The sequence below is a fragment of the Enhydra lutris genome, unplaced genomic scaffold, assembly GCF_002288905.1.
Source record: "Enhydra lutris kenyoni isolate GAN:26980312 unplaced genomic scaffold, ASM228890v2 scaffoldscaffold13, whole genome shotgun sequence".
Taxonomy (NCBI): Eukaryota; Metazoa; Chordata; class Mammalia; order Carnivora; family Mustelidae; genus Enhydra; species Enhydra lutris.
The window spans coordinates 26,407,594-26,420,923 of NW_019154097.1; the positions used below are offsets into that span (position 1 = coordinate 26,407,594).

The following is a 13,330-nucleotide window of genomic DNA, read 5'->3' on the forward strand; positions in this document are numbered from 1 at the left end:
TGTCTTCAGTCCTCCGTATTCCTGTACAACAGCAGCAGTGTTCAGAGAGTGGTTCAGACTCAGGTTTGGTCCCTTTGGCAAGGCTGTAAGAGGCCTGTGTCTGGTTGTTTCTCCCACTGGGATCTCAGCAGCTGTTGATGCTTCACGCCCAGGTGTTCAGTGGGGCTGACAACCCGTGCTTTTCTATCACTCTTTTCCCGCTTAGAGTTGAAATACTTTTATTAAGATGCGTTTCTCCTCACCTGTTATTTGGGTGGTCCCTCTGGGTCTATATTTTCAGGTACACGGTATACTTTCAATATGCAGTGTTGACCTTTTTGTTTAAATGGAATGTTTTCTTGAATTTCAGTTTTTAGCATTTCTTCTTGCTTTGGGGTTCTTCTTCAGGCCTGTTACCTGTGTTTGATCTCCTTTGTGCACCTCAAAGATGGGTCACTTTCTCTCGAATCTTCTTAAGGTGTTTGTTATCTGTTGTATTTAGTCCTTAACGCTGCTTGTGCTCCAGTCTTCATTTCTCTATCTCCTTTTTTTTAAAGACTTTTCACTTATTCACTTGAGAGAGAGAGTGCATGTGAGTAGGAGCAGGAGGGAGAGTCAGAGGGAGAGGGAGAAGCAGACTCCCCGCTGAGCAGGGAGCCCAGCCTGGGGCTCAATCCCAGGACCCTGGGATCATGACCTGAGCCGAAGGCAGACGCTTAACCGACTGAGCCAGCCAGGCACCCTGTCTTCATTTCTCAAATAATTTCTCATTTTCTTAATTCTTCATTCCATTTTCAATTTATGCAATTTTCTCATGTCTTCTTTCATGCGCTTAGTGTATTTTTATTTTTAAATATGTTATGGTTTTGGTCTCTAACCTCATCTTCCTGGTGTGCTTCCATTGTCTCTAGGGATGCTATTGTGCTTCCTCTTGGTCCCTTTTCTGTTCATAACTTTGGATAGAATTTGGCCTTAATACTTTTCTATTGTTTATTTGATTGTGAAATGATCTTTCCTGGCTTTTTGGATTAAGGCTATGTTCAGAAAAGGTTTTTCAACCTTCACAGAGCCCTCTCTTCTGTGGCTTTTGTGTGGAGTTTAAAAATAAAGCAGCTTGCTTTCTGGGACTGCCTCTGTCCTTACCCTTTCTTGGGTCTGGGCCATCTTTCTTTCTTTGTCTTCAAATTCTTGTAGTGTCTTACATGTTCCTACACTGCCTACAAAGACTCTCAAGAGGAATAGTCTCCCCTTTGGCTCTGTCTTGCTCAATTCTGCTTTTAGTCCCAGGTGTTTTCCCCAGTGTGGAGTCCTGTCCTAGAAGAAAGCAGGCAGTTTCATGAGCTTATAAGGGCTGCCTTGCTCCAGCCCTTACAGGTGCTCTTCCAGCAGGCCCTCGAATGAACCCACTTTTGGGAGAGGACAAAACTTCTCTCAGCTTCAGCCAACATTTTTAGATGGGCTGCCCCTCTTCAGTGATCATCTGTTGCCTATCTTGGGTTCTCCTGTTCTCACATCCATCATACACTACTTCATTCCTTCCTATTCCTCCTGCGCAAATGCTGTTCTCATGGCAGTTTTTTGTTTGCCCCACCTGCTTATATTTCGGGGTTCATGGGGTTACCTTGTGACCTTCTTCCAAGTATTGTCTGGATTTTTAGTTTTGCTACTGAGGGTTTTGGTTTTTTTTATGGACAGATTTGAAGAGATTGAAAAAATAGGCCTCCACCAACAACCTGCTCTTTTTCTGTTGAATTTCAGTTGTTTAATGATTTTGTCTCCAAATTCTAGCACTGTCTTATGTGTTCCTGTATTGACTACGGAGACCCCCAGGAGTAATACAATCCAGTCAACCACAAATATCCTACAGCCGGCTTACAAAGGCTGGTAACTTACAGGGTATCTGAATCTAGAATCGTCTTAGTTTGGGAACTCTCTGGAAAGTTACTTCCTCTGGGAAACCGTGGTTACCACCCTTAAGTAGAGCTTCTCCCTTACTTGTACTTCCTTCATTATACCTCTTGGGTTTTGTGTGTATGCCACCCCAGAGAACTGAGAGCTCCAGGAAGCAGGGACCATACACATTTCATCTCTGCATCCCCAGGCCCTAGCACAATGTCTGGTATGGGGACTTCATAAATACTTCCTGAGAGAAGAAATTTGAGCTAAATGATGCTTACAGCTGTATTACATAACTTAAAACATTTAAAAAATTATTCTTAAAAATAATTCAGACTCATCATAGAAAACTTAAAATTTTTTTTAAAAAGCATATAGAAAAAATTTACCTATAATATCATCCCCAAGAGAGAACCACTATTAATTACCCTTTGGTGTATTCCATTTTGTTCTTCTGCATATTTAAACTATTTAGTTGAAATAATGTTGTAGGCCATTTTAACCCCGTTTTTCAGGTATATTTTTGCATTTCCCCCGTGTATTATTCTTCCTAGCACTCAATAGCTGCGTATTATTCCAGTGTGTGATAAAAGCAATTTCAGTACAAAATTAAAGGCACTTCAATAAAGATGAGCTTACACAGACTTCCTGCTGATATCTTGACATAAGCTGCCCTATAATAACTGGAAATGAGTATAAGGCAACTCCCGTTTTAGAACCCATTCAGAGAAGCTTAAGGGCAAAAAAATTAATAGAATTAATGTAGTCAACTCATTGCCAGGTGCTATTCCCATAAATTCCAGTAGGTGGCAGAACAGGTTAGGTAATGGTGGTTCTCAACCTCCATGGGCATTGTCACCTGCCAGGCTCCTGCCAGAGATTCTGAGTAAATAGCCTTGGCGTGGCCCAGTCATTTGCATTTCTGATAAGTCCCAGGTTATTCTGATACGCTGGAAGGAAACACACTGTAAGAACTCTGAATTACAGGAAGTCGATGTAGATCAATCCAAAGCGCATTCACCCACACATCCACGCATGCCCATGTTGTTTACTTTCCACCGGTTCTGAGGACAGGAGAGAGTAAGAGATTTCCTTTCTCCAGATATAGTCTTATGAAAGGGGTGGGGGGGTAGGAGAGAGGAGGAATGAGGAAAATAATGCTCTGTTATTTGTACCTCTCCGTGTTTTTCTTCCTGACATGCAGCCTTCATGAATGTTTATTTTTCTGATCCTGTCTCCAAAGAGAGTTCGAGCTTTGTGCCCTTAAAGCCTGAATGACCAACTAGTTCAAGAGTCACCTCACATGGCTGAATGTGCTCAACACCAAACTCTGTATGTCTGCTCTCCTAAAATTCTCAGAGATGAAAACTCTCCTCTCTGAGCCCACCAAGGCCTGAGATATAAAAGCACACCGGATAACCTCTTCCCTGACTCTGCATGAGCAAAAACAAAACATTGGTATGACTATGTTCTTGGTATCTGCACTGGACTGCCTCTTGGATTAATTCCCCCATTTTAAATTTCAAACATATTATGGTTAATTTTGGAAGAAAAACTTGGTTCGTGATTGTCCCTATTTTCCTTTAAATACTACTGATCACCTGTGATACATCCTCATTAGTAAAGAATAAAATTAAAAATACAGTTTTACTATATAACCAGTACTGTTGATTAGGTCTCTTCTGTAGTTCTGGGTCTTACTAGACCTACTTTAAGAGACAATGCAGGGGTGCCTGGGTGGCTCAGTTGGTTAAGCATCTGCCTTCTGCTCAGGTCATGATCTCAGGGTCCTGGAATTGAGCTCCACGTCGGGCTCTGGGCTCAGTGGGGAGCCTGCTTCTCCCTCTGCCTGCAGCTTCCCCTGCTTATACTCTCTTCTCTGTCAAATAAATAAATAAAATCTTAAAAAAAAAAGAGAGAGAGAGAGAAAGAGAAAGAGAGAGAGAGACAATGCATATTTGTGACCTATCACATGAATTACTGGAATGTTAATAGTGATTGTTGATAGGTTTGCTTTCAACATATGCCTTGGGTTTAATTATTATTTCTAAATTAGTGATGCCTAGATTAGTGAAATTTTATTTGTGACCTTAATTCATCTTAAACAATGTTGTCCAAGTATTTGAAAATGTAATAAAAGTAAATGGGTGAAAGATGAAGAAAGAATTAAAAAGAAGTACAAATAATCACACATAGAGTAAAAAAATCTGTTTTCTGTCTTCACATAAAGACAAGAAATGTCAATTAAAGCAACCTTGACATGCCCTCTTTATATAAACTAAATTGGCAAACATATTCAAAATAACCACTCAATCTTCCCATTAAACTAACTGCTACCATAAGGAATGACTTTATAAAATTCTGCAAACTATGTACGTTACATCAATATAAAAGAAAATAATGGCAATACATCTGTGATGTTTTCCAGTCAACATCAGAATTACAGGTAAATACTGTTAAATTCTTTGTCCAACAACAAGAGTTCATTCATTTGGACAGTGTGATTTATGATTTATTTTTTTAACCAAATACCTCCTCAGTAATTTATAATGGCTTTGCAGCAATCAGCACTGGAAAATGGATACACATTTCAGGTGGGATAAGCCACACTGATGGATGTTAAAAAAACACTCAAAACTGACGGTGTTGTGGTGAAACATTGTATTTAATCCAGCAAGGTGATAAAGTAAATCCCTTTGGAAAGCCATATGATAATTATGATACGAAGGCCATGAAATGTTCCTTCCCACATAGAGGAAGTTTCTGGGGAGCCAGAAATGATCCTTCTTGACTGTGACAGTCCTTAGGTGTTTGCTTTATAACTGTTCAATAAACTGTGTGCTTTATGCACTCTTCCTTGTCAGTGACAAAAGTGTTAAGAAAGAATTCTCTGCTTTTACTTGTGAGTCTTCTACTGGGAACTTATTCTAAGAAAATATGCACAAAGAAGTCCTCTGTACCATTGTCTAAAAGCAAAACTGGAAGGTACCTAATCACCCACCAAAATAGGAACAGCTTAGCAAATTATGATAATAAAAGAATATTACAAAGTATTATGGTAACTGAAAAGAGAGCACATTTTTGACAGCGCAATAAAACACAAAGATTTGTTACCATATAAATCAATACTTAGGTGCATAAGGACTAGAATATTAAAAATTGTTACGATATAGGAGCTCTGGGGAATTTTCTCTATAAATCTGTCTTATTGTTAGATGATCTTTACCACAATTAGAGCAGAACATGTGGTTCAAATGCAAAGAACAGGTACATCCCACCGGTAAAGACTACTCATGTCTAATCAGAGTGATCATCAAACATTGTGCCCAAATGTTCTCAGAACAATTTAGATGTTTATACGATATCCAGAACAGGGGAATCTAGGAGGAAGAGCTGTGTGTCACTGGTCTTTCATTTTGCTTCAGTGTTCGGATACTCAAAAGTTATTTTTCTTCCAGTTAATGTAGCTCCTAAGATGATCCATGGAACTTACTAAAATAACTTCCCAAGAACCTACGGAGCATCATGTAATGATTCAACCTTAAACAGTGTTGCTGGGGAGGTAAGGTGTTCACCTGAATTTTGAAAAGTTTATGGATCAAAGGTGAAAGTTGATGGTCTGCCATCTGGAAAAGGTACAACGTGATGAACTGCCAACAGACTGCACATCTAACTACATCAGGCAAAAACGTTGAGTCAGGCTGAGTGGGCAATGTTGGTCAATGGAGGCTTGAAAGCCAATGGGAGGTCAATGGGATCCTAAATTCTGGCTCTAGAAGTGGTAACAAGGAACTTGGGGGCTTTTCCATGAGGATGGGAGGAGACCCAAAGAGCAAAGTCAGGAAAAGAAAGAGCAAGAACTGTTTAGAGATGAGTTGGAACTCGGTTACGGATAGGTTAATAAATCTAGACATAACCTGTTGGTAATAGAAGTCACTGCAGTTGTTTCAACAGAGGGGCCACGCACTCAAAGGAGTGGCTGGCGAGATGCCCTAGAGGCAGGTGCCAACAGCTTAAAAGGCACACACAAGTGGCCAAGGGGGAGGGGAACTGTCCAGGTTTGGATGGAAAGAGACTTGAAGTAGGCAGAGAATGGGAAGGGAAACAAGGATTGGGGGTGGTAATTGAGGATCTGAGTCTGTGGAGGCTAAAATTCTGGGCCCCAACCTCCTCATCACTCACTATTCTTCTAAGCAATTGGCCATTTTCCAAGCCTCAATCTGCTCCTCTGTATAACAGAAGTGACAATCTGCCTACGACGGTACTGTTGGGGATCAAAGGTACAGGACCATGCTTGGTGAACAACAAGGAGCCCTACAAATTTAAATTACGAATCAACCAACTAGGGGACTGAGTAGAGGAGGCAGGAAGACAATCCCCAAATCTGGAACCTGCATTAATGGCACTCTTCCCCTTGCCCCTGCCCAATTTGCATCTACTCATGGAGGTTGCCAGAATCCTTTCCTTGCATCTGACTTTTCAGTGTACTGTTTTCCTCTTGGTTCTCATTCAGAAATTGTTATGAAGTTGGGTTTACATTCTAGAGCACGCAGGAACAGTAAAGCACAGAGCTGCTTCAGCTCACATGAGAGGCAGTTCCACTTCTAAAAACACATTCTAAAACGCAACTGCTCTCGCAAAGTCCCATCCGAATTCACTGGGGAAAGAAGGTGAGAAAATAGTCTTCACTACAGAATATATTTTTAAGGAAATGCAGCTTTATTACTTTCAAGTACAAACAATAACTTGGACTTGACTAACCAAATGTTGCCTAATTGAGAGAACCTGCCTTAATGTGTAGATATCAATGATTTATAGTTAGCACAATCACCCATGGTAGAAGAACGCTTCTGTGATGCATGAAAATAACTTCTCATTTTATAGAGACATCTTGTCCCACATTTGCTCTACTATCTTAGGCACTCCCTTCTCCCCACACCCCCCAGACACTTGAGATAAACTTTACCTCTTTCCCTAGATCACAACATACATCAAATTAGTTAAACGTGAGCTGAGACGTGTTTACCACATTGCCATAGACGCTGGATTGGTGAGACCAGCCTTTCTCAACCTGAGCGTTCTCCTCAAGAGCACTAAGTCTAAATTAGTGAAATTCGTCTGTTCACAATGTGAATAGAGGGAACACAGAATAACTGTGAGCTTCGTCATCTGAACTCTTGATTTTCCAGGTTTAAATATAAAAAACATTTTAATCTGAGCACATTCATGAAGAGCAGAAGTAGCTGGGTTCTTTAAGCTGTAATAATCCAGTGGGGTCTCACTCTTCAGGACTGTGATACGGATTTGAAGCAACCACAGTTCCGTGCTGTGGGGAAGACTGGAAACACACTGAAACCGCCTGACCGCAAACGTCCATCTGCACTGAGCATGTCCATTCCGCCTGACCAGGGAGTGGTGCAAAGACTATCCAGGACTCCACTGGAGGATTTATTATGGGAAAAACCTTCACTTTCCTAGAGTAGTCACGAACAAGGGACCCTGTGATCAGACACTGCCAGAGATGGCTAGTGGGCATTTCTATCAAAAATGCTAACCTGCTCTTTCTATCAGACACTCTAGCTGGGGACTGCATCATTCTCAAGACAGGCTTGGCGGTCTTAAAAACACCTTAGCAAGCACCAGCATAACCAGGTAGGAAGGCTGCATCAATGGGACAGACCTAAAGAGTCTCTCCCCTACCCCGACGAACTCTGTCCCTAAAGGCAAAGATGACCATATGCCCTGCCCCAGACTGGATCCTAGAACAGTGATCTGATTCTGCACACTTCCCTACTGAGAAAGGCACTTGCAGGCCACCTCGGCCCACAAAAGGAGGAGGCCCAGAGACTGGCAGAATGATGATGGAAGATTCACCGCGAGGTTCCCAAGAAGCCAGGGCACACAGCCACAGCTGCAGGGAGCTGGCTGGGATTGGCCAAGGCAATGTTGTAAAGCCCAGCTCCACCATCGTTAGCTACTTCTGCTAGGTCAAAATGCCTAACAAACAACTTCCTCATGTCTAAAATAATACTGTTTCCAAAAATATTTCTTTTCCCCCTGTTTTCTCAAATGCAGAGCAATAATCACTCTCCTGAGAACAAACACTAGAGTGATTACACAATCCTCATTCATAATTTAGTAAGTGTCTGTAGTGGCCAGAATGGTCTTTTTTTAACCATGAAAAATGAAGCACAATCCTTAAAATGTAATAGCAACAGTCCCCTACCTTCCACTTATGAAAAGCTATCCAAAGCTATGTACCTTCCTGTGGAACTTTTCAACATCTAACCCCACCCCTGAAAAGAAGTCTTTCTTCCTATTTCACCCATAGGTCTAAAGGTGAGCTCAGGGCCAGTTTTGACAAGTTTGACTTATTACTTCAAATAATGGGGCTGGAGGAAATTACCACCCTTTGGAATGCGAAAATGTCCCACTCACTCAGCTCCCCTAGACCCCCTCCCTCACCCTGGAGCCTGAAGTTGTTTCTCTGCCCTTTATGCACCTGAGAGGAGAGGGGCCCTTCGTTTCCACCACAACAACTTCACTCAAGAAATCCAACGCTCATCAAAAAAGGATGGGGTCTCTTCTGCTCATGACTTACGAATTTTTCAGAAATGAGAATATTCACCAAAAAAGAGTAAAAGGCAATTTCCTCCCCTCTGAGCTAAGGAAGCAGAAGTCACTGCGTGCGGAAGGGCAGCCCCCTCACGCAATGCAAGGGAACTATGCCACTCCAGCTTTGGCTCTCCCCTACCCACTTCTCTCACTGACCCTCCACTTGCCTTTATTCTTTAAAGAATGCATTAGTTTTTCATTTTTATAAAAGCTGGCACTTGTATGAATAAACCCAGCATCTCTAAAGCTTTTAAATAAAATGCCCAGGTGAAATGAAGGCCTCTGTGAGGAGGAAATCAAAGTTAGGTCTCCAGCCACTGCCTCCAGTACTACTGTTAACATCAGCTGTACCATGCTACCACCCGGAGGGGGAACTTCGGTGTCCACCGAAAACTGAAATGGGACATGTCATACAAGTTCCAGGTTTGTCATTTAAAAAAAAAAAAAAATTCCCACAAATAACTATAATTACTTGCCTTGTGAAATGCTGGATGTATCTGGAGGTGAGGTGGGAATAGGGATGGTCATCAGATCAGTGATCTCAGAGATCTGTTCAGGTCAGAGGTAGAGGAAAAAGGCATTCACCCTCCTCCTTGCCCCATGTCTCCGGAGGCTCCTCCAAAATGGACTCCAGCTGCAATTCCTGGTCCATTTCTTGAGAAGCCCAAGCGGAGCTCAGGCACACAACTGAGTGTGAGATGGACTTCAGGGATGGAGAAGATACTATATTCTTTTGCCTAATCTCCGTAGAGTCTACAGGAATATGAAGTACACCTGTCCTTGAAACCGAACACCGATTCTCTAGAGTCTTAACTCTGTGGCATTCAGAGGTCCCGCCAGGCTCCGCGCTACTGCGGATTCTGGAACAGCAGGGTCCCCACCAGGCTTGGCTTCCTTCTCAGCTTTGCCAGCAAGCCCTCTGCCCACCTGTGAAGTGGATAAGCTTTATATCCACGCCAGCAAGAATGAGTCACCCATACCCCCGGGCAGAGTCTACAACTGAGGTTCCAGTTTGTGTGTCCATCTTCAAACTACTTCCTGCTGGTGTGCGGATGAAATAAGCCCCCTCACTTCCTGTAACACAATGGGAAACAGCGGAATTGTCCTGGGGCTGGCTCCCTCTACTCTCCCCCTCATGTCTGTGACAATTATGTTAAAACATTCCCACTCCCGATCCCAGAGTTACCTAACTTTACAAGAGTGGAAGATACAAACTGGCAGCTCGTAGACATACTTTGTTTAGCTCACTGTATTTTAAACTTTCCTCAATTAGCTGTCAACATTGTACAGATCAGGAGATTTCAAATAAAAATCTGGATTTCCACTTCCTCCTGAAGAAAATCACAAGACCTGCCTCCACTGGGCTCACTTCTACCTAACACTTAGAGCTGAGTAACTTCCCCATTAGATAAGCTTTCCATGATTCAGCACAACCCTGTCCAGCACACTCCAATCATTTACATCATGTACATGGCTGCCACAGGCACTGGCGTTTGTGAACCCCAATCTAGGGCAATTCCTTCATTTTAAAGATGAAGAAAATGAGGGTCGAGGGATAAAAAGTTAATCTGCCTAAAGCCACACATCAGGTTAGAGGCAAAGGAACAAGAAAAGTCAGGTTCAGGTGTCTAAGACTGCCCATTCTGTCTAAAGAACCACAATCCCCCTCAGCATTTCATCCAGTTGCTAACATTTTCTAGGTAAAATCTGTTATATTTTCTACATTCCTCCTTTATCCATCCTTTTCATATACCTGGTTTCCTTATAGATAATAACTTTGTACCAATGATTTCATTTAAATATCTTCGACCTAAATGAAACAATGAATCAGACAAAACTGAAATACCAACTCATGCCCACACCTCAGCAGACACAGGACCAAAACCTTAGAAATCATTCAGCTTAACAAACGTGGCTACACAGACAGGGAAAATGGGGCCTAGGGAAGTGATACACTGAGGCCACACGGATGCTAGGTAATAGAGCTGGTCTTCAACCTTCCCGCTCAGTGCTCTTTCTACTGTATTCCATCACCTCTGTGCACTCACCCAGGTGGTAGGGATCGAGGACCAGCTTGATCCACATGGGAACAAAAACTCCAGAACTCCCTTACACCTCAGACATAGCCAACCTTGACTCTGCCAAGTGCGAGAGTTTAGAATGTGTTGTGAACAATCAATTTGTAGAACTTGATTTGCCCTGGAAGACAGACTTTCTTTAGAACTGGTATTTGGTGAAGAGTTTTTGAATGTCACAGGACTCAGCGGTCTTTATAACACTGGTGGTTATAAAAGCTAAGCCCCACGTGAGAGAAGTTGCTGGAACAACATCATAGCACCTTTGCTTCAACTTCAAAAGGAAAAAAAGGCGATAATAAGAAGCTTTAATGGACTGAATGTGTTTTTATAGGCAACCAATTAGCAGATTAATGAACCATTTAACCTTTACTAAAAACGAATATTCAAGAAAGATGAATCCCAAATGCATCCTCTTGAACTGACCAACGTAACTAAGTACAAATGAAGTCATTAGCATGCTGTGCTGTGTGTCAAGAAAACAAGCCCTCCCCCGCCCCGAGCCCTGGCCCCCTGGCAAACACAGATAAATGATTGTGCACTGCGCGATGATACCGTTAGGTGAGAACTTTGGTTCATGCAGTCGGCTGCCAGAAAGGTTGCATTGAAAACCCGCAGCCCTGGCACCCAAAGTCAGTCAGCGGTGGTCAGCTCGTGGCGTCAGCCGTGCTCCTTCCACAACACCAGGTGAATACTGTGGTCAGGCATGCTGGTGGCAAACACCAAGCCCGTGTCATTGTGCCCATCCAATCCATTGAGCCAGGACGCTTCGCCTGCCAGGAAGCTCGAGCCTCTCTTTGATTTCCGGTACTCTGGCAGAGGCCAGCGGCTAATCAGGCTCTCTGTCCGCAAGTCCATGATGTACAGGTAGCGGTTGTCAAACAGCAGGGCAAAGATATCTCCAAAGCCAAGTAAGGCCAAGTTTGCTATCTCAGGAGTCTTGATGACCCTACAAAGACAAGAGTTGGAGACATGAACCAGAAGGCAGTATTACTTCTGTTTCTGCCGCTGTAATCTTTTCTGGAGACACAGAAAAACAATGCAAAATTCAAGAAAATTTAGAGAGTTAAATGAAAGTCTTGCATAAAAAAGAAGAGACAAAACACTGAGCTTCCTTAAGAAATGAAAGGGCGGGGGAAGAACCCTTCACAATGACATGGTAACATAGGCATGTAAGGGGAAAGGCAGCATCTGATGAACATTTATGGAAGCACAAAATGCCCACCCAGATTATCTCACTTAACATCTCATTTCCAAGATGTGAAAACTGAAGTCTAGTTGAGGTACATACTTTGCCTAAGAATTCATAACTGGTCAGTTACCAGTAAGAACTGGGGTGCAATCACTCTTACGACTAGGTAAAAAGATGGATTCATCAAATCCTAGAATACTATCAGCCTCCTAAAGCCTGGAATAAAGACTGGAAACCAAGGGACTCACGTGCTACTCTATTCAGCAAGTAGCAAACTATAAAAATAGTAGAGGCTGAAAGATTAAAGTTTTCCTAAATAATCCAGAAACATTAATAATAAATGCTTCAGAAGTTGTTAGAGATAACTCAGGGAGTGGGAGGACAGACAGCCTTCACCTTCCCCAAATGCTGATGACGGAGGCACTGAGTGGGAGCGATCCAGCCAAACAGCAGCATAAATGAAAAACAAAAAAGCATAGTCTGTTGTCTGCACACTTTGAGTCTTCTGTGAGCGTGCTTAGATAACTTGGAGGCACTAAGAAAAGAGCTATGAGAGAAGGATATGCAAATTCTGCTCTGGGAAAATAGGTTTGGGTCCCGTGAGAGGTCAATTAACTTGAGTGTCAACAAGGACACTACTGTCCAAGAGGTCAACCAGAAGGGGCAGGGCCTGGTAACCAGGACAAATAAGGAACAGGTGAAGGAGATCAGCTGAGAGGGAGAGAAACAGAATTTGCAGGGACAGGGAAACTATAGCTGATCACCACCTGTAAATACGAAATGAAGGATGTGTGAGGCCAGACATGATGAGCTCTAGAAGAGAAAACTAGGTCCAAGGCAGAGAGTTACAGCGAAGCAGATTTCACCTGACATTAGGAAGGGAAAGGGATTTTGTCATGAAGGTCTGTCCCTCACTCACTCTGCCCCAAACCGAACTTGCTGGCCAAACCTGTTTCTCCTTCTTACTTCCTGGCTTGCTCCTTCACCCAGTTACTCAAGCTGGGAAACATGGCAACCATCCAACTCTCCTCCTTATTCCAATCACAAATTCAATCACCACCATCTATCGATTTTACCTCTTAAATTTTCCCCTACTTTATTCACTATTATCTAAATTGCCACGACTCTGATCCAAAATGTCATCTTTTGCCTCCACGGCTGCCGACAATTCCAATTGGTCTCAGCACATCTACTCTTGGCCCCTTTCAATCATTTAATCTCACCTTAAAAATCTAATCCTATTACCACCTCATTTAACTTTAAACCCTTTGAGGGCTCTCTCCTACTCGCGCATCTCCAGCACCAGGCTCCTTCAGTCTTAGGGCCTTCGAACAGACTGGTTTCTTGGTCTCCAACGCTCCATACTGCATGCCCACTGCCGGTTAATGCAGATACTCGTCCTTCAGAGCTAAGCCCAAACCTCTTCTTCAAAGAAGCTTTCCCTTATTCCTCAGCTACGTGGCGTCTTGAAGTACTTACTCCACACAGTGTGGCCCTTAGCCCAACCATGAAAACATCTCTAGGTAATTAGCTATTTAATACCAATCTTCCCTCCTGTGGGTTAGTAATTTCC

At 42.8% G+C, this 13,330-nt stretch overlaps 1 protein-coding gene across 1 annotated transcript in view; it reads right to left on the reverse strand.

Annotated features, from left to right (window-relative positions):
- Nucleotides 1-6,573: 6,573 nt before the first annotated feature.
- LOC111145634 (F-box and WD repeat domain containing 2) overlaps nt 6,574-13,330 on the reverse strand; it is a 28,516-nt gene continuing 21,759 nt past the window's right edge. Inside the window, exon 8 of the mRNA XM_022500679.1 lies at nt 6,574-11,514. Within this exon, the coding sequence (XP_022356387.1) occupies nt 11,226-11,514 (289 nt within the window). The 3' untranslated portion in view covers nt 6,574-11,225. The remainder of the gene's footprint in view (nt 11,515-13,330) is intronic.